General features: G+C 40.9%; 1 protein-coding gene across 2 annotated transcripts in view; it reads left to right on the top strand.

The window, feature by feature from the left end:
- Positions 1-25,077, top strand: part of dnah9 (dynein, axonemal, heavy chain 9) — a 507,475-nt gene that overhangs the window by 127,244 nt on the left and 355,154 nt on the right. For both annotated transcript variants that reach the window (XM_072558306.1, XM_072558307.1), the window contains exon 28: positions 6,100-6,204. In XM_072558306.1, coding sequence (XP_072414407.1) covers positions 6,100-6,204 — 105 coding nt within the window. The remainder of the gene's footprint in view (positions 1-6,099; positions 6,205-25,077) is intronic.

The raw sequence follows: 25,077 nt of genomic DNA on the forward strand, positions 1-25,077 counted from the left end.
TGACTTAATTAGGGAACTTCAATTGGGTACGTACACAGTTTTTCATTGTGGGAAATGTAATTGCCTGAAGTAATGTAGTAATCTTGGCAAATTGGAGCAGTCGAGTCACATCTGTAATTTTTGGGTCATCTATAAGTGCCAAAGGATCACTTTAACTGGTGGGTAAAACATGCTGTTAGGTTCTAAGCTCATGTGATTTATACACAGGATCTGCATTAATTAAGCAAAATGATAAAGGTTGAGCATGAGACTTGAGAGCTGTAGTATAATTATAAAAACCACATGGGAAATTGAATAAGTTGGTATGATGACATTCATTAGATTGGTTTAATCCACTACAATTGTCTTAAAAGGTAACCCAGGATAGTCTTGCAGAGTGATCATTTTGCCATATTAAGCTATGAAGCTATGAAATCATACACTGTGAGCATTGCAACTTGACAACATATTTGGTGATATTACTGTTTCATTATTGTTGTACAGATCATGGTGATCCTCACTCTGTCAGTTCCATGTTGCTCCTGATTTTCCAGGTCATGGAATTTAATCTCCTTTACTAGGTGTTCCCATCCTGTGATGTGATTTTGCCTCTAGCAGGTTATTTTACCTGCTGGGATAATTAGATCACAGTTGAGCATCGTGCATCAAGTGATCCACGGGAAAGGGGGATTGTGAGACATGCTAGAATAGGTCACATGCTAGAATACAGTGGTGATGTCATGAGTATGTCTCTTAAAGGTGCACAGATATGCTGACTGGGGCAGGTACCATTGCACCTTGATTTTCAGATTTTCACGTGTCCTGTCTTGCCTTGGGACCCAGAGCGCTCCAGGGCCAACACTGATTGAACAGTGACCTCTTCCTAACCATTAGCCACTCCAACATGTGACCTTTCAATATCCATCTCCTTCCCAATCTAGCTCCTGGTGGCATTGCTGGAATTTCCTGAAAGGTCTGTGAAGGATAAATCTGAGGGACTGTTGTGATGTCATGCATTGCAACTCTGAAATTATTGCCAAAATTATATGGTTTCCTGGGTGGGTCTATCATAATTGCAATGCCTCCCCAACTTCATACAGCCTTTGTGTTTCAATGCTATATGTTCTGTATGTATATCATGTGTGTTGTCTGTTTACCAGCTAAAGTGATGCTTTGATACTTGGATGTCATATAAAATTTACAGGTGTTTAAGCACTGACGAGATTTATCCTGAATGCAATATATTTAGGGCTGTGATCATGAGTCAGTAATGGTTTGTTTGAAAGATGTACATGTACACTGAATTAAGCCCCATACGACAGTACATAAGCTATGATGTGGAGACTAACTCAGCCCAAACCATTGTGGAATTGAGGCATCCATGCCAATTGACTTTAAAATGCCTGCATATACTTTTCTGTATTAAACTGCTCGAGATCTGATCAGTATGACTGGCTCTCCCAATTTAGGATCACTCTGCACCATAGGTTTTGCCATCAATTGTCACTCACCATTGCAAGATATTTTGTTGGGAAGAGGCATTTATATGTTGCACTGCTCTCGGTCACAGTTGAGCCAAATCTGCATTTTGGCAAATAGACCTAATAATGTTCAACACAAACCAATACAGCTGACAATATTTTGATGTTATTTTAACCTTTTCCTGTCTGAGGAATTCTTGTGACAATATGTATGTATAAAGTAAAATGTGCATTGGTAATGCCCCAGTGGAGTGGGTGTACTCCCTCAAATCAAGTTACTTGGAAACCTATTATACTTGTGTCAAATGACATAAAGACAGGTGATTTATGCTGGAATGCTTGAGGTGTCTTCAGAGTATAATTTTGAGTGAATCACGCAGTTTGACAACTTCTATGGCTTGAACAGGTAAGTGTCAGTCAAGTGACAAACTTGTTAAACAAAAATCTTCAGCATTAACTCATTGAAGATGAAAAGCACTGACTTCAGTGCAGATTATCGATACAAATTCTCCAGTGTCAATGCAAATAATTATGTGGCTATATACTTAGAGCGTCAGATATATTTTGACAACTCAATAACCATTTTCATAATACCTTTGATATCTCTTGATGCAATCTATCAGTTGAGTCAGGCATTATATGGTGAACAGCCTGTTGTGAATAGGAACTTGTTAAATCAGAATTAAAGAAGCAGTGTTGCCATGGTGATGTGAGCCTTGTGGTACATCAGAACCCGAGAGACTAAACGGTTTGAAAGAAGTTTGGAGAGAAGAAGCCTAGATTATTCCTGTGCTTGTTATTGTAATAGGTATTTGGCAATTTGTTCTACATTGGTTAAATTCTGTGCTGAGTCGGAATATTTCAAAACTTAATGTGCACAGCTAAAATATTCATTACTGTTGTAAAGCTTATCCTAAAACCAGTTGTTCATACACTGTAGAGGTGTGGCAATACAGTTAGCAGCAGAGCTATGTTATTGTGTTGACCTAGTGTTCCAAATGGGTTTTGTTTTAATCATGATTGCCATTTTAAAAAGACAGAAAACATGTATTGCTGTAACACAAGCCTTACTCAAGTGGAACACAGAGGTGAGGTGGAAGACATTTTTGAAGACAGCTTGAGAATGTGTCTCTTTTGTAAACTGCCCGCTTAGTTAATAGAACACTCTTTCTTCTCTGTTTTAAGATAAATCCAAATAATCATCCCCAGGTTAAAATTCCGGTATCGTTTAAGTTGAAGGTATTGGATATTTCTTAATTGTAAATTAGATTAAATTAAACCTATAACATTCTCAAATCACTTGCAACCAGGAATTAAGTGTGCATTATATTGAATGAGATTGAAATTATGAGCCCACCAGGAAATACAACAATGTAATTGTGAAATCAAGAACTTGCATTTACGTATTTCCAAGCAGGACCTCGGAAATGTGCCAAAGCAACTTACGGCAGATGATGTACATTTGAATTGCTTCTAGTTTTACTATGGAGGAAATGTGGTGGTCAATTTCATGCACAGCAAGATCCTTCAAATGGCCATGTGAAAACAACTGGACATTTTGTTTTGGTGATGTTGGTTGATGGTTGACTATTCGACCAGAAGACCATAAGAAATAGGAGCAGCAGCAAGCCATTTGGCTCCTCAAGTCTGTTTCACCATTCATTAGAATCATGGCTGATCTGACACTCCTCACATCCACTTTCCTTTCCTTTTCCCATAACCCTTGACTCCCTGACTAATACTATCTATCTATCTCAGCCTTAAGTATACACAAGCATTCTGGCCCCATAGTTCTCTGTGGCAACCCCTGGGAGAAAAAATTGTTCCTCAACTCAGTCTGAAATTGGTAGTCCTTAATTACTCAGATAATTGCTGCAGTCTTATTCAGAATATTGTAGAACACCAGTGCTCTTAATCAAATAGTGTATTTCAGTTGTATTTTCCAAGGCAGTTGGGGCCCTGCTTTACATCTCGTCTGAAAGATGGTAATTCTGAGTATGTGGACTCAGCGGTGTAATGGGTGGTGGTTGAGTATCCAGTGTGGTCACAGTGGTAGTGGGTTAACATGAATGTTTGGAGGAGCCATAGTTTCATAGTTAGTCTTTACAGTTGGTTTTAACTCTCTTAACATTTCCTGGCTAACTATTCAGGTAAGTAAGTCAGAACCTTCTGAATTGTGTAATGATGGGAATATTTTTGGAGGGTTACAGATATCGGATTTAAAAGAATTTAATAATTACAACACTATCAGAAGGGCGTGATTACACTAGAGATGGTGCAGAGTTGATTCACCAGGATGTTGCCTGGAATTAATTAGTCTCCGATATGAGGAGAGACTGGTAGACTGTTTTTTCTTTCTCTCTGGAACAGAGGAGGCTGGCAGGGTATTTGATTGAAGTATGTAAAACGTAGTCATTGCTTCTGGACCTCCGAGGAATCTCAATATACCTTTCAGGGTTAGAGACTAAAAAATCTGGGCAATATCCCACAACTTGAAATGCTTTCCATTCAGTATTGATCCATTTGTTATGTACATTAATAATGTGAATACAAAGGTTAATTTGTAAGTTTGCAGATAACATGAAAATTGATAGTGTTGTTGATAACGAGGAGGATGGACTCAGGGCTACATCTGATTTTGATGAACTCTTAAATGGCAGATGGAATTTAATCCTGGTTCGTGCGAGATTATGCATTTTGGGTGGTACAATAAGGGAAGGATACAGACATTGAATAGTGTGTCTTTAGGGAGTACTGAAGAATAAGGTAACCATGGTGTACAAGTCCAGAGATCCCAGAAGGTGTCAGCACAGGTGGACAGGGTGGTGAAGAAGGCATGCGGGATGCTTTCCTTTATTAGGTAGGGAGTAGAGTATAGGAGCAAGGAAGTTCTGTTACATCCCTAAAATATTGGCTAGGCCACAGATGCAATGCTGTGTGCATGTGTGGTTGTCACACTGTTGGAAGGATGTGATTGCACTGGAAATGGTGCAGAGGTGATTCACCAGGGTATTGCCTGGGATTAATAAATCTCAGTTATGAGGAGCGACTGGATGGGCTGGGTTTGTTTTACTTGGAACATAGGAGGCTGGCAGGCTATCCGATCATGAGAGTCTTTTTCTCATGACAGACGTGTTAAGACCAGAGGGCCTTAGTTTAAGGTGAGGGCCAAGTGATTTAGAGGAGATCTGAGGAACATTACTCTCACCCAGAGAAATATGGAACATGCTTCCTGAGAGGGCGGTGGAGGTAAGTATACTTGCAACATTTAAGAAGCATCTGGATGAGTATTTAAAATGCCGGGGCAAAGGAGGCTGTGGACCAAGCGCAGGCGAATGGGATTAGTGTAGTTTGTTGGTCAGCATAGACACGTTGGGCTGAAGAGCCTGTTTCTATGCTGTGTGATTCTATAAGCTATTCATGATTTTCGAACACCACGATCAAATCTTCTCTTAACCCAAGTGCCAAAGAAATGTTGATGCATTCACTGTTTCTCTCTCCACAGATGCTGCAGGGCCAGCTGAGTTTCTCCATCACTTTGTTTTTATTTCAGACGTCCAGCATCCACAGTTCTTTCTATCTATTTTGCTGTTTAATTCACTGCCATTTCTCTTCCAGGTATGCCCACTTTACAGAAGTTCTGCACTTCTATCCAACAGATTTCCGTTTCAACCTCTGAACTTATTTACATTCATCTCCCTGCCAGTGTTTGATAAAGTGTTTGCCAAAATTCACTTTCACAACAACGTCTTCCACTGTGATTGAGGAATGTACTCTACATGGATTCCAATTGAAATTCCATCCTTCATTTTTTGAATCCACCCTCTATTACATTTATCTCTCTGAATTACAATCCTTCTTGGACAGCTAGTCTTTGCCATATCCTAACACCCACATTTGATAGATTACAAAATCACATGCACACTATTGATCTCTGTCTTCATCAGCATCTCTGTGTGCTACCTCAAAGTTGTGCTGGTCTCTAGCTTCATGTCTTTCCTTGACGCCTTAAGGAGAAATACTTCCTTTTCCTTCCCAGTATTAAGGAATGCAAGCTCCAATAATAACAGGTACCAATAACCCTCTGAATCCTTTCTCTCCTTTCATTCCCTGGGACTCCATCCCTCTTCTTCATTCTGAGTTCCAGAGAACCTGAAATGCTAACTCGATTTCTCTCCCACAGATGCTGCCAGATCTGTTGAGTTCCTCGAGCACTTTTCTGCTTGTATCTTCTCTTAACTCTTTCTACTCCAAGGAAAGCATTTCAAACTTCTTTGGTCTCTCCACAAAACTGGAGTTCTTCATCACTGGTACAATTCCAGTAAATCTCGTTCTGCATTCTTTCTCCAGAATCAGGAAAAGATTTCTCTAGCTGAGGCCTAACCGATGTTTCAGAATGATTCGTCTTTACTTTATTCTCTTTGCTTTTTTATTAAAAAAGTCAACGAACTTATGTGTTTTCGAAGCACTCTCAATTCATCTTGCCACCCTCAAAGATTTGTTGACATACACCACCAGGTCTTCCATTTTGCACTCCATTTAGAAGTGTTTAATTCAATTTGTTCTGTCTCTCCTTGTCATTACAACCGAAGTGTATTACTTCACAATATTGACTCTTGCTTTTTTTCTTTCCCCACAGTCCTGTGGTAATATTTACAAAGGTCTGGCACAGACTGGTGCCTGGGGCTGCTTTGATGAGTTCAACAGGATCTGCGTTGAGGTGCTGTCTGTGGTAGCTGTGCAGGTGAGTCAAGGCTCTTTGTTACATGCAATTGTTGAATGAAACAGCACTGAAAGAAGTCTTTCAGTCCATGTGACTGTTAGCTCCTCTTTGAAAGAACCATCCAGTTGGTCACACCACTACTGCCCTTTGTCCACTTTGCCACTTTGCCAGTTTCCTTCAAAAGTTAAAATTAAGTTTGCTACCACTGCTCTTCAGACAGAATGTTGTAGTCCAGATCATTATCCACTGTCTCCCTTGTCATTCCTTGCATTTGACTTCACCCTTGTGATGTGCAGCAGTGAAGGTTGCTAGCTATGATTAATTTATTCCAAGGTGGTATTTCATATTGCAATCTGGAAATAATACTACAATGCATGAAATGTCTCCCAGTCACTCTGTTAGTGACTGAGTGTGCAAAACCTGGACTGAACGCACACTTGCAATTTATTGTATTGCTGTTCACTGGAACTTAGTGACCAATGACTGTAAGATTGAGTTAAAAAACAATGTCAAATGATCCAATGTGTAATGATTGTATTTCCTCTGTCCTTAGTTAATATTCTATTATGTTTTGTGAGTATGATTTTGAAACCTGACACATTTATAATAGTGAAATGCCAAACTACCTCTATGAAGGTCAATTCTTCCTCGTTTTAATTTTATTCATGGGAGAAATAGTAAGGCTTATTTCTTTAATTCTTGCTTGAGGGGGTCTATGAAGCTGAATCTACAGAGATTTTCTATTTCACCTAATGTGGTTAGGTGTACTGTCATAAATCTGCCTTAGTCTAAATGCCTCGATCTTTTGATGTAATGTGCTTGTGTCTAATCTGGACAAATCAGTTGTGTACTTGCAGGTCATAAATGATTTGATTTTGCCTCCAGCGTGGTATTTTACTCAATGCGTCAAAGAGTATGTTATCCCTCACAACATAAGAAATCAGGCGTGGATCTTGTGGCATTGAAGACATTTATTGCAGCCAGCAATTATGTATTACCATTGCATTTGCAGGCACATATGGGCCTGTCTAACACTGAACTATTAGATGATAAAGAGCTGCATATATCCAGTCCAGTGTTATGCATCAAACGATCTCAGTTAAGAAAGAATATAGTAACTTTATTCCTTTATTTCCCATGCAATAATATGGTGAAAATAGCATGAGTATACTCTTATAAGTAGACTGACATGTGAATCCTGTAATATTGCATAATCATAAACATATTTCCAGTACATAGGAACCTTGCTTTTAAATCTCTCTTTGCCCCAAACAAATGGTGCATGGGAGAGGCTAAAGTTGAGATTGAATTCACAAAATGACCAAGTAGAGATCTGAGATTTGAGAAGCAACTGTACCACCTGGAAATTATATTCCACTTGGATCATTGGCAGACTTTCACTTCCAATGGGGCAATTAGAATTTCCTTGCTTCAGGTGTTGTTGATAGATGTTGAAATTGTTGGAAGAATTCTGAGTTTTCATCCAGATTAAGTTTGAGGACAAGAATGTGAAAAGGTCATGTTTGTCATTAAATGATTGAATTAAATTGTTAAAGTGGTGGTCTGGTGATCGTAGTTGAAAATATCACCAAAAGGCCATCTCACATAGAAAGGGTTCCAATCCAATTTTGTGCAAGCATATCCTGGAGCTTTTAAAAGTCAGTTTTGATGAGTCATAACTTCTGAAACAATCAATATCTCATTTGTTACTATTTGGAGTCAGTAAAAGAGCAGACAGCAAGATTCTTTCTGAAGGTGGCTGAGATAGAAAGAATAACATCAGGAACAATGCCATCACTGACTCCCTGGGTCTTGCATTTGTTTATGATTAGCAGCTGGTAACTAGAGATCTATTAGTCTTCAAGTCCAAACTTGCTTTTTCAGAAGTCGGCATCAATGTAACTATGACAACCTGTGTGCATGTCATGAATTCTTCATGCTGCTTTAATCTCTTTGAGCTTCCTTCTTCAGTGAATGAATCCATTTCTTTCTAGTTAATCAATGTTCTAATGTAGACAGCATACTTACACTTTGAAGGACTTGGAAATGGGCAGAAGTTGAATGTGTGTAATACTGGCAGAATAGAGATACTGCGACTGAAGTCTATGTTTGGTACTGGTGGAATAGGGATTCTTGGCTTTAAAATTTGCACGCAGTACTCAGTACTGTTGGTACAAAACCCCTCATAAAAGGTAGACATAGTAGAGGCATTGTTTACACTTTATTGGGAACAGGAATAATGGCAGACAGCTGTTTATGTCTTACAGCTATTCAAGGAAACAGGAAATTTTATTGGAAACCAGTATTAGGGGCAAAATGAACTTTGATTTCAAATATATAGGCTATTTAAGGACAGCATATATTTTTTCACAGGCAAATTGTGTCTGACTGTTGAGTATGTCCTTTGCTATGGTAACACAGATGGTTGGTTCAGATAATGTCATACATGTTATGCTTATGACCGTTGAGAAGACATTTAAAGCTTCTTAAACAGATGGGAGTCCTTGGAATTAAATGACGATTGGTGGCATAGATTTTTTTAAAAATGGATCAGAGTCAGAAAGGAGAGTATGGCAGTGAGCAAATATTTTTCAGACTGGAACATGATTTGCAATTGTGTTCCCCAAGGGACAGTCCACACCTGCTTTCAATTTTTAAAAACCTATCCTCGAGTCGACGTAAGGGCCAGCATTTGCAAAGGATGTGAAGTTTTGCAAAGTTGGCATTAGGGATGAAGCTGGTTTTAGGTTTGAGGAAGACAGACTGAATACCAAAATGGACAGAAGTATAGCAGATGAAGCTGTATGTCGAGAAATGTGAAGTGATGCATTTTAGTTAAAAATCACACAACACCAGGTTATAGTCCAAAAGGTTTAATTGGAAGCACTAGCTTTCAGAGCACTGCTCCTTCATCAGGTGGTTGTGGAAAAGCACAGCAGCTCAGGCAGCATCCAGAGAGCAGGAAAATTGACATTTCGGGCATGAGCCCTTTATCAGGAATGTCTTTTTAACATCATCCTACTCCAGTACTTGCCTTTTGGTGTCCAGTTGGGTTCAACTTCATGCTTTCTTGCTTTCATTCCTGTCTGTCCATTTGTATCACTCCTGCAATAACCTCTCCTCCTGCTTCCTCAAGAGACCTTACAGACTCTATCCTGATCTTCCTTTCTCACTTATACACTGTCCCAACAACACTAACCAAACACAAAACATTACACTCCATAAGTGCACTGACAACACCCAGTTCAGCCACTCTATTATGTCGGTCTTATCCTGTTTGTCTGGTGTTCAGTTTTGGATGAGCAGAAATTTTTCAACCAAATATTGAAGTAAATTAGGCTATTGTCGTCGGTCAGATACCCTTTTATGTTTCTCTATCCATTAATTGCATGCTGTGACTAACTTTGTGAGGGTGAAGCTGACTTTGCCATTCTATATCTTGGTAAAATCTTGGACTTGTTATTCTCTTCATCACCAACACTATGAACTTTCACCCCTGCAATGTAGTCAAGCTTTGAGCCCATTGTTGGCTGAAACCCTCATCAGTACCTTTGTTACTTCCAACCTTGACTATTCCCAGGCTCACTCAAACAGTCTACCACTTTAAACTGCAATAAACTTCAACTCTGCTGCCTGTACTCTATCTCACACCAAGAGCCACTTGCCTGTTGCCCAGTGTTCACTGAATCAGGTTGGTTCCAGATCAGAATGAGCTTTGAATGTAATGTTTTTACTCTTGTGTCAAGTGCCTCCATGAACAAGTACTTCTCTATCCCAATTGCATCCTCCTGTCCTAGAAGTGTTGAAGATCAGTAATTCCCCTTAAATATCCCTGATTTCTACTATTTCAGTGTTACTGCATATGCCTTTGCCTGGCTAGTTTGGAATTCTTTCCTAAGCATCTCTGATTCTCTGTCTTCCTTTTAAGATACTGCTTAAAATGTATCTCTTTCCCACTTGCCTGAATAACTTGATGTAGTTATGTGAATTTTGTTTGGTAATGCTTTGGTGGTAATATGTATAAATGACAGGAGGTCATCCTTACTGGAGATTTTTCTGCCTTCAATGAAGTTGTTCATTCAGTTCTCTCTAGCAATTCTTTATACTTGAGTCTGGGCAGAGTTGGTGAACTGTAAGACTATAGAGTGCATTTCCAACAGGAATTAGTGGCCAATTGAGCTGATTTGCTTGTCTGCCAAAACTTGGGTGAATGATTTAGGGGCCAGAATACCTGCCTCTCCAAATAGCTAACTCTGACAAGGTCACAGCATGATCTGGGACCTTCTAATTTCTGTGGTTCAATTAATTTTCTTATTTTCAGTTTGTATGATACCATTTTCAAATCTGTACAGAAGGGATGATTTGTCTGATATGCTGTGTCAGATTCTTACAGAATCATAAAGATTATTGCACAAGGGTAAGTGATTTAGCCTTATTGTTGCTCTTCAAATGGAATAATTTTCTGAACCCTATTCCTTGTACCTTCCCCATATGTAAGATGTATGATTAATATTTGACTAATTCTCTTCTAAATGGTGTTTTAGTCTTTTTTCCCTCAGTGTTGAAGTAGATATTCATTTTCAAATGAGAAGTGATATATTTTAACGTCATGAGGGACATGTTCAGATAGGTCAAAGCACAAATCATTTCCTGCCCTTCACCACTTTCCTACTCTCCTAAGCATTAGTATTGTAATACGTACATGCTTTTAAGACGTACATCTTGAGCCTTTTAGTTTCAGATTTTATTTCCTAATGAATGGTAATGTGACATTCCAAATATGAAAAAAAAATTTGAAAGAAAGTTCAGTATACTGAATAGTGGGTATACTCAGTGTACACTTTACACATCAGAAGCTGAAGCCTGGAGTTTAATTCTCAGTAATAAGGCGATGAATGTGTTCTACCTGCCTCTGAAACTCTTAGAGATAGTCCTCATTTTGCTCAGAGCATCTTCAACATGCTTTGACATGGTTAAATGTTGTATCACTGGTACATGTTTCCAAGTAAATGGATACCTGATGAATTTTGCATTTTCCACTTATGGTTATCAACATAAAGTTGTTTTTAGCCAACTCATTCCAATTCCAATTGGTCAGCATGGTGCCTCAGTGGTTAACACTGCTGCTTCACAGCACCAATGACCTGTGTTCGATTCCACCCTCAGGTGACTGACTGTGTGGAGTTTGCATGTTAGATTACCGACAGTATGGAAACACCAACCTTCCGAAGAGTAACCCACCCAGACCCATTCCCCTACCTAACACTTATCCCTGATTCATGTACCTAACACTATGGGACAATTTAGCATGTCCTGCATGTCTTTGGATTGTGGGAGGAAACCCAAGCAGACACTGGGAGAATGTGGAAACTCCACACAGACAGTCGCCTGAGGCGGGAATCGAACCCGGGACCCTGATGTTGTGAGGCAGCAGTGCGAACCACTGAGCTACTGTGCCATCCATGTTCTCCCCTGTCTGTGTGAGTTTCCTCCCACAGTCCAAAGATGTGTAGGTTAGGTGGATTGGTTATAGGAAGTGCAGAGTTACAAGGATAGATGGGGGTCTGGTTCTGGGTGGGACACTCTTCAGAGGGTCTGTGTGGACTCAATGGGCTGAATGCGCTGCTTCCACACTGCAGGGATTCTACGATTCTATGGATGCTCTTCTATAAAATTTGCTCAATGATGCTATTGTTCCAACCAACAAGGTTGGAGATTGGCAAAGAAAATGGTATTAATCTGATTTGGAGAGCGAACAGGTGCCAATGGAGACCTCAAATTGATGGAAGACAATTGCAGTGTAATTGTGTTAAAGTTATGAAGTCTTCGATAGCTTAAGTAGTGAAATGAAAATAAAAGAGCCTGTGTTGACTATAAATTGTATCTTTCCCTCTACCTTTTGCACATGTATCTGGTATAATATTAAGTAAAATTTTGAGGTTTGATTCATCTGCTCACAGTCTTGGTTTTTTTGTTTTGCTAAATAACATGAAGTTAGCAGGAAGTGAGGAGTGTGATGAGTTGTAATTGTGAAGAAAGTAGAGGTGATGAAGCAAAAGAAAAGCACAGTTTCTGGAAGAATGTGGAAAGAAACCAAATTCTAGGGAGCGCACAACCTTGGTAGAAGCAGGCAGGCGTAATAGGGAATAGTGGTGAGGGATATTCAAGAAATACCCAAGTTAATCAGTGAGGAATGAATGATGAGAGACCCTCTGAGAACAGAAGTGAAGCAGGAGAAAACCGCAAACTACAGAAATGAATAGAGGAAAACCTTGTTTAAACAGATAGAAAGTTGGAAGAAGTTCAACAAAATCAGTCCTGATTCTTTGGGACCTTGAAGAATTTTGATCAAGAAGTAAAGTTTTGTTTGCTGAAGTATGAAAAGCAAGATGCCAGGATGGGGTCAAGGTTTGAAATACATGTTGTGATTCATGGCCGTATCTGTAAGATTGGGCTGCTGATTTTGCAATGTGGCTCCACCGATTTATCGAGCCAACATGGTTACCGATAACAGACTGATTGAGCTGTCAATTTATTGTCACCACTATTTTTTTCAATGAAGGTTGGGAATGATTTCATAGGCCCTATATTTGACATTGAATAGAAAGATGTGTAATAAATCACAGTGGTATCTAATAGCACTGCTGACTGTGCATTAAGAGGTTTTGATTTACATTGGCAGCAAATTTATTACAGTCACTGATATGAATTACAGCACAGTATTGAATTAAGAATGAAGCAGTTTTGATGTTATAGAAATTGAGGCCCTCCCTTGATCAATATCTTATGCTCTGCTTCGAAGTAAATAAGTTGATATGGAACTGCTTGGATGTGTTGTGTGAGCTATTTGCTTGTACAGTGCTTCTTAAGAACAACACTGTCAAGATCTTTGCAGCCAATGAGATAAACACATTCCCGATGTGCACGCAACAAATCTCAAGCCTGTAACGAGGAAATATCTCAGGTGCTACCTTCTATCAATTTTTCTGTATATCTTAGAAACCGAGACAACAGTGAAGATCTATGGCAGTCTGGTTGCTAAGACATATGCTAAAAATACTGCGTACAGACTGTAAGACAAATCACAAGGTGCTTGATATTGTAAGAGCCCAAAGAACTCATAAAAAGTAGCATCTAGAAAAGAAAATGTTAGGATTTTGGCCATTTGATTAGGGCTGATAAATGACAGAAATCCCTTGTTGAGGGCAAAGTGGAGGGCAGCAGATAGAGGAGTTGACTTTAGGATGACAGATGCCACAGAGTGCCTGTGATGAGCGGCAGTCGATGTCCCCAGATGGCTCAGGTACCTTGGCAGGAGTAGTTATAAGAAGCAGCAGCAGCAGCAAAGTACTTTATCTGATGGTTGTTGTTGGAATAGTAAAGGTACTTGTTCAGCACATTACCATGTTTGGGCAGTGACGACAGTGCAGGGATGTTCATAAGCAGCATTTGTCATTTAAACCTGGACTGATGCTGCATGGTGTCCCGCATTCCTTGAACCCAAATCCACCGTTTGGCCTGGCAGAAATGAAGCTGAGCTTGTGGTGGAGGCTGTTTCTGTGTGGACAGGGGGTGAGCAGAAAGGACGAATACTGTAAGACCCTGCTGAGTGGAGGAAGAGAACTCCTTCTCAGACAGTTAATACAGCAACAAAAATCCATCCTTTGAAGGGGTGGGGTAGTGAGGGATAGTGAGCCTATTATTGGGTGCCTGGTTTAGCTGGTTACTGGAAAGGTGAGAACTGATAGCCATTTGGATGGCCATATGATAAGGCAGATTATCCTCTGATCAAATTGTGTGTTAACACGGGATTGCCAGCAAGAAATATGTGAATTTATTTTCTGTATTCATATGTATGCAATTATCCTTTTAATCAATTTACTACAAGTGATTAGGTTAGATTCCCTACAGTATTAAACAGGCCCTTCAGTCCAACAAGTCCACACCAACTGTCTGAAGAGTAACCCACTCAGACCCATTCCCCATATTTACCCCTGACTAATACACCTAACACTAGCATGGCCAATTCACCTGACCAGCACATCTTTGGATTGTGGGAGGAAACCCATGCAGACACAGGGAGAATGTGCAAACTTCACACAGACAGTTGCTCGAGGTGGGAATTGAACCCGGATCCCTGCTAACCACTGAGCCACCGTGCTACCCCAGAATGATTGGAACAAAATGGTGAGTTTAGCAGACTGATTTAGCAGACTGGTTGCTCTTGTCTATGGTGTTAGAGGACTCTTTGGTGGTGTCATTCTTAATCTTTCAGTTCTTGCTTTGTATATCCATTTGTCAAGTTTATTTGGAAACTGCACAGCACTCTCACAGTTCAGAAAAGTCAAATAGCTTCCACATCACGGACTGAAGAGACTGCAACCTGATTCAGTTCCAAAAGCAACATGTGACATTGACAGACATAATAGACTTTCCTATCACACCTGTCACTCTGATGATCAGGTTGGAGAAGGCAAGATTATTGAATCAGTGCTTAATGAGTTTCGAATCTGAATTATTCTTTAATGTTTAATTCAAGAATACTGCCATCATTAACAATTCACTTAAAGTACACAGCTTTTCTAACCAAGTCTGCTTAGAAATTGGGTATCTCATTAAAAACTTCTAGTTATTTCATTGCACTGTGTTGAAGTTTTGAGTCTAAAGAAATTGGTATGCGTTATGCTGGGGGTTTCTTGTGATTTGGGATAAGGGTCAGTGTTGCCCATTGAAATCAAGTCTGTCCAGTGAACAGCTCTGACCAATTGTTGATGTTGGGAGTGTTTATTAACTCTAAACGTGTTCAGCACTAACGTGCCAAGAAAGAAAACTGAAAAGAAACAAAAAATCCCTCTTGCTTGTTTCCCTAATAATAATGTCAAATGAAATTCCTAGTATCCCTTCAGTGTGGAAAGCGGCCATTCGGCCCATCAAGTCCACATGGACCCTCCGAAGGGCATCTTGTCCAGAACCACACATTTTATCATGGCCACCCCACCTGGCTTGCACATCCCTGGACAATGTGGGCAATTTAGCACGGCCAATCCACCTAAACTGCACATCTTTGGACTATGGGAGGAAACCCACGCAGACACAGGCAGAACATGCAAACTCCACACAGACAGTCACCTGAGGGTGGAATCGAACCCAGATGCTGTGAGGCAGCAGTACTGAACCAATGTGCAGCTCTAAATTGCTCTGTCTTAAATAAGCAATGTTGATCAGAATGGCTTGTGGACTCCATTTTTATCATCATGTGGAAAATGGCTTTCTCCTTCATGGAATTGGAATTGAGGACTTGATAGATAGTTGATCATGTACTCAGTGTTATAAACTGCGGCCCTGTTGTACTTCTCTGGCATATTGTATGGAGTGGTGTTTCAGCTATGTAATTTCCAGAAGGGAATTTTGTGTTCGTTATGATCACCTCATTGAGTGATATAAAGGCAGGAAGATGAACTGTCAGGGATTGGATTAGGCCAAACTTAATTGTGGTAATTGTTAGTACCACAAAATGTTTGAGTGTGCAATGATTAAAAGTACAATAAGGTGTAAAAATGATTATTTGTTGCAAACAATTTTGGGAGTATAGATGCTCTAAGCTAATGATCAATGAGAGCTTGCCTAATTAGTCCATATGGAAAATCATAACATCCACAATTTCATCAATTATTTCAACATTTTTGACTCCACCACTACATTTGGATGTCTATTTAACATGTCACTTATTTTTGCGTGACGAATTTTCTTAACATCAGTTCTCCAAGTACCTCCCTCTAGTGGCTAGGGAGAGTAAGAAGACATAAATGTTAGTAAGAAGTTTGTACTGGAGAAAGTACTGGGGCTGAAAGTTGATACATTCCAAGAACCTGATGGTCTTCATCCCAGACTGTTGAGAGAGTTAGTTATAGAGATACCAATGCATTGGTGATTATAAAGCTAAGTAAGAATGTGTGTTGTGAGGAAGATATGAACCAGCTTCAGGAGGTTTTGAACAGATTTAGCGAATGGGCAAGAACAGAGCAGATAAGATACAATGTGGGAAAATATAAGGTTATCTACTTTGGTAGGAGAAACATATGGGCAGAGTATTCCTTAAATTGTAAGATATTGAAAAGTGGAGAAATACAGAGGGACCTAGGTGCCCTGCATGATTTGGAGATGCCGGTGTTGGACTGGGGTGTACAAAATTAAAAATCACACAACACCAGGTTATAGTCCAACAGGTTTAATTGGAAGCACTAGCTTTCGGAGCGCTGCTCCTTCAACAGGTGGTTGTGGAGTATAAGATTGTAAGACACAGAATTTATAGCAAAAGTTTGCAGTGTGATGTAACTGAAATGATATATTGAAAAAGACTGGGATTGTTTGTTAAGTCTCTCATCTGCTAGAGTGACCATGTTGGTTACAGTTCTTTCAAATGTAAATCGCAAAACCTTTTTAAAAGTTACATTCTCAAGTGAACTTTAACGATTGGTGTCATGTTGGCCCAGATAATGTATTGAAGCTGTGAGCTTCCCTGTGTGAGGCTGTCTGTGTCACAATAGTCAGTCTGATTCTAATGTAAAAAACGGATTTACAGAATCTTACATGGATTCATGCAGTTTTTGAGCACTCTACACTAGCATTCCACACAATGTTGGCATCACGGCAACAGCCTCAGTACCCAATACCAACAACTGCCAATCTCCGAGCATCGTCCTACAACTCATCTGCTTTAATCTTGATCACAATGTCTTCAACTTTGACAACCAGTTCTTCATCCAGACAACGGAACAGCCATGGGGACCAAATTTGCACCCCAATATGCCAACATTTTCATGCACATGTTCAAACAAGACTTCTTCTCTACGCAGGACTTCCAACCAACACTATACACCAGGTACATTGATGACATTTTCTTCCTCTGGACCCATGGCGAGGAGTCACTGATAAAACTACACAGTGACATCAACAAGTTTCATCCCACCATCAAACTCACCATGGACTATTCTCGACTATCTGTCTCATTCTTGGACACATGCATCTCCATCAAAGATGGGCACCTCAGTCTACCGCAAACGCATGGATAACCTCACAATGCTACACTTCTCTAGCTTCCACCTGAAACATATTAAACCAGCCATTCCCTATGGTCAAGCCCTACGCATGCACAGGATCTGTTCAGATGAGGAGGAATGTGACAGGAACCTGGAAGTACTCAGGGATGCCCTCATAAGAACAGGGTATGATGCTCAACTCATCAACCGCCAGTTCCGACTGCCACAGCAAGGAACCGTAATGACCTCCTCAGGAGACAGACACGTGCTGCGACTGACAGGGTACCCTTCGTTGTTCAGTACTTCCCAGGAGCTGAAAAACTACGCCATGTTCTTCGTGATCTGCAACACATTATCAATGAGGATGGGCACCTCACCAAGACCTTCCCTACACCACCTTTAAACAACTACCAAACCTCAAACAGATTATTTTTCATAGCAAACTGCCTGGCTTTCAGGACAATACCAGACAACCTTGTCAAGTAGACACTGCAAAACGTGTCAGAATGTCGACACGGATACCATCATTACGCGCGGGGACACCTCCCACCATGTACCTGGCAGGTACTCATGTGACTCAGCCAACATTGTCTATCTCATACGCTGCAGCCAAGGATGCCCTGAGGTACATTGGGGAGACCAAACAGAGGCTACGGCAACAGATGAATGGGCACCGCACAACAATCACCAGACAGGAGGGTTCCCTCCCAGTCGGGGAACACTTCAGCGGTCCAGGGCATTCGACCTCGGACCTTTGGGTGACCGTCCTCCAAGGTGGGACAGGCAACAATTTAAAGGGGCCGAGCAGAGGCTGATAGCCAAGTTTGGTACCCATGGGGATGGCCTCGACCGGGACCTTGGGTTCATGTCACACTGCAGGTGACTATACATACACACATACACACGCACACACACCCCTACACACACGCACACACACCCCTACACACACGCACACACACCTACAGACACACACACTCATGCAGACCCTGTTTCATGCATTCACACATATACTAACACACGCACCCTCTCACAGGCTTATAGCCCTTTTCACACATGCACACATGCGTACCCACACACGCGTACACACACACACACACACACACACACACACACACACACACACACACACACACACTCTCTCTCTCTCTCTCTCTCTCTCTCTCTCTCTCTCTCTCTCTCTCTCTCTCTCTCTCTCTCTCACTCACTCACTCACTCACTCACTCACTCACTCACTCACTCACTCACTCACTCACTCACTCACTCACTCACTCACTCACTCACTCACTCACTCACTCACACTCTCTCTCTGTCTCTCTCTCTCAGACACACAGACACCCATAATCACACCCCCTATCCCCAACACACACATACACACACCCATATGCATCCATACTCATATAAGTTTGTGGGGTGAATCTGTACTTGCAGAATTACATTTTACTTTGCTCAAAAACTGCATGAATCCATGTAAGATTCTTTAAATCCATTTTTTAGATTAGAATCAGTCTGACAGTCTCACACAGGGAAGCTCACACCTTCAATACATTATCTGGGCCAACATGTCACCAGTTGTTAAAGTTCACTTGAGAATTTAACTTTTAAGAAAGTTTAGTGATTTATATATGAAGGAACTGAAGCCAACGTGGTCATTCTAAAAGATGAGAGACTTAACAAACAATCCAGGTCATTTTCAATATATAATTTCAGTTACATCACAGTGTAAACATTTGCTATAAATTCTTTGTCTTACAATCTTATACTCTACAACCACATGATGAAGGAGCGGCGCTCCAAAAGCTAGTGCTTCCAAATAAACCTGTTGGACTATAACTTGCGTATTGTGTGATTTTTAACTAGGTACCCTTGTTGATGAATCACTGATGACTAGCATGGAGGTGCAGCAAGGACTTTGGAAGACTAATGGAAGGTTATCCTTTGTAGCAAGAGGATTTAAGAACATGGGTAGTGAAGTCTTGCTTCAATTGTATAGGAGCTTGGTTTGACTGCACCTTGAGTACTGTGTGCATTTTTGGTCTCATTATCTCAAGAAAGAATGGAGTGCAACAAAGTTTCAACAGACCTGTTCCTGGGATAATGAGACTATTGTATGAAGAGAGAGAACAAAGTGGGCTTGTATTCTCTAGATCATTGAAGAATGAAAAATGATCTAATTGAAACTTACAGAACACGTAAAACGATAGATGGGGAGGTGGATGTAAGATATTTCCCCCATTGGGAAAGGAGTCCAGAACCGTGAGGGAACAATTTAAAAATCATGTCTATGATGACAATAATCTTTTTTAACTCCACGTCACCATACTGAGTTGTGAACTTTTGAAATTCTGTCCTCCAGAGGGCTGTGGAAGATCAGTCTTTGAGTATGTTTAAGGTAGAGATTGATAAATTTATGATTACATATGGAGTAAAGGGTTATGGGGATGGCGTAAGTAAGGCACATTTGGTATGTTAAAGAAACCATGATTGTAGTAAATGGCAGGGCAGGCTTGATGGGCTGAATGGCCTATTCCTGTTCTTGTGTACCTATCAATCTGTGGTTTGACTCCTGCATTTTCATTTCATGTAATCTTCCAGTTAAATATTTTTCTACTTTCTTGATTTAAAGAAAGCTGTTGTAAGGGCTTAGGACCCGAGAGCAACATTGTCATGGTACCTTGGAGCTGCACATCAAATTGCACAGTATGGGCAAAGGTGGAATAAATTACAATGACACACGTCTACACAGCTGTACTGTAGGAAGTGAACCTCGAGAGCATACTGATATACATATAGGAAGAAGCTAGATTAGTCCTTACCTAAAATAACTGCAAGATCAGAGCCTGGTATTTCTGAGATTACCATATATAGCAGTATTTACTGTAGAGAATATTTCAAATAAATAATGTTACTTTGAAGTCTTAGCCTGAAGACAGTATTTGGCCTTGCCTCTGTAAAGAACCTGAACTCATAGCATGGGATCAAACCACACAATAAAATAAAAGCCCCATTTAGTCAGCCCCTTTTTAGACTGAAAAGCCCAGATTTGTCTACTCTATGCACGTAACTTAGACCTGTGACAATTAGGGTCTTCAACACAGGAGCAAATCTCTTCAAGCTTTCCCACCATACCTGGACTCAATATTGAAGGTGCAGTTTGACTTGAGGACAATGTAGTGTAATCCCTATCTCCTCTGGTTTATATTCTAACGACCTATTATCATGCAAAATGCTTTCTTGGTTGATCACTTTTCTATATTTGTTAGTATTTTGTACATTGAGTCAACTGAAACTCCTCAGTCTTGCTCAGCTTTATATTAGGAACTTGAACATCATTTTATGTGGCATCTGTTTTTCTTCTGATCTGTAGCAGCATATATTTTGCTGTATTAAATTGCATCAACCATTATTTGGGCCACACACACAGCTTGTCTTTCTAATGTTTTTTGACCTGTCTCATTTCACGACCCTTTCCAGTTTAAATTTGTGCAATTTACCTTCTGAATCTAGGCCAGTGAGCTAAATTTAAAAAAAAAGCCCTGATCCCTGAAACTTTGCAGTCTTCTGGCTCACCTACTGAAAGTTGCCCCAGTGAGTATTTATTGTGTCCTGGTCTTCAGTCAGTTTATTATCCACCACTCGCTTTCAAACTTTGTGCCCATGACAACGAACATAACAAATAGCCTTTCGCCAACAGCACCCAGCAAGTTATGAGTTTTACTGTAGACTATTGTGTTTATTTGATTATTAAAGTGTACAATACATAGAAAAGCCATTTGGCCAGTTACGCCTGTGCTGACCATCTGGTTAATTCCATGACCTTGCTCTTACCATATAAATCTCCAACTTTTACCATATTTTGCCATTTTTCCCATTTTCTTTGAAAAATGATGTTAAACCAGGTCAAATCAAAGCCATACTTGCTTTATAATGCCAAAGAAGTTAGTCAGACAAAACTCCTCCTTCCTGAATCAAGACGTTTGACTGTTATTGTTTCTGATAATACTGAAGCTGACTCTTGATCAACTAACTGGAGGAGGAGACTCGAGAAATATCCCCATTTTGAATAATGGAGAAACCCAGCATGTAAAAATCCAAAGCTAAAACATTTGCAACCATTTTCAGTTAGAAGTGGTAGTTGCTCCTCCTGAAGGTCCCCAGCATCATAGATGAAGGTCTTCAGCCAATACGATTCACTCCAGGCTGACAGGTATGGAACCTGACAATATCTTGATGATAGTGCTGAGAATGTGAGCTCCAGAATTAGCTACACCCATAAACAAGCTGTTCCCAGTACAGCTGCAACACTACTAACAACAGCATCTTCCCAACAATGGGAAATTATGCAGGTATATTCTGGTCACACAAAACTGGACAAATCCAGTATGGTTAATTGCTTCTCCATTAGCCAATTGCTTCTCAATCATGGGTAAAATGACGGAAGGTATTTTTGACAGTACTGTCAAGTGGCACTGCACTGTTTGGGTTCCAACAGAGCCACACCATTTTTGGTTTCATTGAAGTCTTGATTGAAGATGGACAAAAGAACTGAATTCAAGAGCAGAGCTGAGAGGGACCATCCTTTACATCAAAGTTGCGTTTGAGTCTGAGGGGAATCAAGAAACACTAGCAAAACTGAAGTCAGTGGGAATCAGAGAGGAAAAGAACTCCACTGTTTGGTATCATATCTCGCACAAATGAAGATGGTTGGGGATTGTTGGAAATGAATAAACTCAGTTGACAGACAGCAGGGCAAGATTCTGCAGGGTTATGCCCTGAGTCCAACTTTCTTCAACTTCTCCATCAATAATGTTTCCACTGTCATAAGATCAGAATTGGGAATGTTTCCGGATAATTGTTCAATGTTCAGTAGTGCTTTCATCTCCCAAGAGCCCAGATACAGAAGCAGGCTATGGTAATGTTTGGCAAGACCTAGACAGTACTTTACTTTGGGCTGTTAAGTAGCAAATATATGCCAAACAAGTGCCAGACAATGACTATCTGCAATGAGGGATCATTGAATAATCTCTCCCTGACATTTCATGAAATTACTGTTGCTGAATACCAAAGTATCGTGGTTACAAAAACAAACCATTGGCTGTGAGCTTTGTGATGAGTAACTGTACCACCTGACTCCTCAAAGCCTGTCACCCATCTGTAAGGTACAAGTCAGGAATGTAATGGAGTACTTGCCTAGATGAATGCAGCTCCAACAATCCTCCAAATATTCAACATCATCCAGTCAAAAAGAAGCCCATTCAATCATCAGTCCATCTGCTGCTGTAACCATTCACTTGCTCCAATGCTGATGAACACTGGCAGTAGTGTGTATCATTTACAAGATGCATTGCAGCTCTTCACCAAGGCCCCTTTGGCTCCACGTGCATGACCACTACCACATAAAAGGACTAGGGCTGCAGACACATGTCCAAGGACCCTTTTAAGTCTCACACGTCCTAACATAGAACTGTATCATATTTCCCTCACTGTTGCTGGAGCAAACTTCACTTCCTAACCACATTCTGACAGTACCAGCACTAGGTGGACTACAGCAATTCAAGAAGGTAGCTGACCAAGACCTGTTCCAGGGCAATGAGTAATGGACAACAAATGTTGGTTTTGCTAAAGATGCCCAGATCTTATTCAGACTAAAGACAAATCACTGACTCATTTTAACAGAGCTATATAAATAGTATTATACTTGATGTAATCGAGGTAAATATGAAAGTTTAATAAAGTTATTTGTTGAAGCTAGAAAATTTTTTAAAACGTTAATGGGATTATTGGATGTTCCTCTGGTCGTTCCAGCAACACTGCTGTTTGCTTGGAAGTTGTGTCCTGCTGCCTCCTGAGGTGCTTTTTAAATGTGCCACCAGGGGGAACCATCCATCAATGGATATGTTTGAAAAGAGAACATGGCTTAAATAGCCTTTATCTTTGTTTCCCGTTGATACTGACAATTATTAGTTGGAGCTGATCCAATGTCTGTTTAAATTCAATTAAAATTATCCTCAGGCACATTTTGTACAGCCGTTCCCGCAGTGTGCTCAGCCCCTTGACTTGGACAGATGCTGCCATTCTTTCGGCATAACTGGAATTCCAATATCGCGGAATTCCCTACCCCTCTCCACGTTTCCTGAATGTCTGCAGTAGTCCAATGTAGCAGACCTCCCACTACCTTTTTAGGCTAGTTGGTCAACGGCAATTAATGAAGTCTCGCCAGTGATGACACTCTGTGGTGCCAATTCTGCTTTGCTCTTTACTATTGTCTCGCGTGGCTCCAGGAGTAATTGTGTACACATTAGAGCTTCACACCAGAAATTTAAATCAACTTGCTTACTCCCATGGGCCAGGGAGATACTTGAGATAACAATGGCACTGTCTGAAGAGGAACAGGAATATGCCTGGTGTTCAACAAAAGATTGACCTGAGAACCTGTAGATCATGAAACATGAGTATTGCATCTGCTTTTGCTGTTTTTTTTCTGGTTGTACTATGCAAGGTCAGCAGGAAGGCAGGTCACCTGTTTGGATAGACAGAATCTCGTACCACTCTGGTTTAATCTCTAGTGTTTCTCTGCTTTATATGAGTGAAAAATCACCCCATCTGCCCACTTGGGGACAGATTCTGAGGCCCATTCTCTTAGACTATAACATCTCCATTCAGAATATGGCATTTGATCATTTTTGAAGCAAAATCAGAAAAAAAATCTTTCTTCTGTGGTAGAAGCCATTGGCTTTTTTTCTTATGTTCTTTCTTTTTCCTTTTTTAAACCCCCATACTACCGCCTAACTGCGGTTGTGCTTATTTTTTCCCCAGAACCCATGTTGTGTATGTGTGTGTGTGTGTGTGTGTGTGTGTGTGTGTGTGCGCGTGCAGGTGTGAGACACCGTGAAAGACACAAGGTGGATGAATCTTTATTCAGTTTCCACCACCAGGAAGAAAGGAAGCACCCGAGTGGCCAGTGACAAGCAGTGCCCTTAAGCTATTGGTTCTTATCTTAGCCTCCCCAATCCCCAACTCTATTGGTGACCACTTACATTCAATTTGGAGGTCAGACTGTCAAATGTAACTCCACAGTCTAGATTAGAGTGGTGCTGGAAAAGCACAGCAGGTCAGGCAGTATCCGAGGAGCAGGAAAATCGACGGTTCGGGCAAAAGCCCTTCATCAGGAATAGAGGCAGGGTGTCTGCAGAGTGGAGAGATAAATGAGAGTGGGGGTGGGGAGAAAGAAGCATAGAGTACAATAGGTGAATGGGGGTCGGGATGGAGGTGATAGGTCAGAGGGGAGGGTGGAGTGGATAGGTGGAAAGGAAGATAGATAGGTAGGACAGGTCATGAGGGCGGTGCTGAGCTGAAAGTTTGGAACTGGGGTGAGGTGGGGGAAGGGGAAATGAGGAAACTAGTGAAATCCACATTGATGCCCTGGGGTTGAAGTGTTCCGAGGCGGAAGATGAGACTTTCTTCCTCCAGGCGTCTGGTGGTGAGGGAGCGGCGGTGGAGGAGGCCCAGGACCTCCATGTCCTCAGCTGATTGGGATGGGGAGTTGAAATGTTGGGCCAAAGGGCGGTGTGGTTGATTGGTGCAGGTGTCCCAGAGATGTTCCCTAAAGCGCTCTGCTGGGAGGCGTCCAGTCTCCCCAATGTAGAGGAGACCGCATTGGGAGCAACGGATACAATAAATGATATTGGTGGATGTGCAGGTAAAACTTTGGATGTAGAAGGGTCCTTTAGGGCCTTGGATGGTAGTGAGGGAAGAGGTGTTGGCGTAAGTTTTGTAATTTCTGCAGTGGCAGGGGAAGGTGCCAGGAAGGGAGGGTGGGTTGTTGGGGGGCGTGGACCTGACCAGGTAGTCATGGAGG

This window comes from Chiloscyllium punctatum, chromosome 39 (genome assembly GCF_047496795.1).
Source record: "Chiloscyllium punctatum isolate Juve2018m chromosome 39, sChiPun1.3, whole genome shotgun sequence".
In the NCBI taxonomy this organism is placed as follows: domain Eukaryota; kingdom Metazoa; phylum Chordata; class Chondrichthyes; order Orectolobiformes; family Hemiscylliidae; genus Chiloscyllium; species Chiloscyllium punctatum.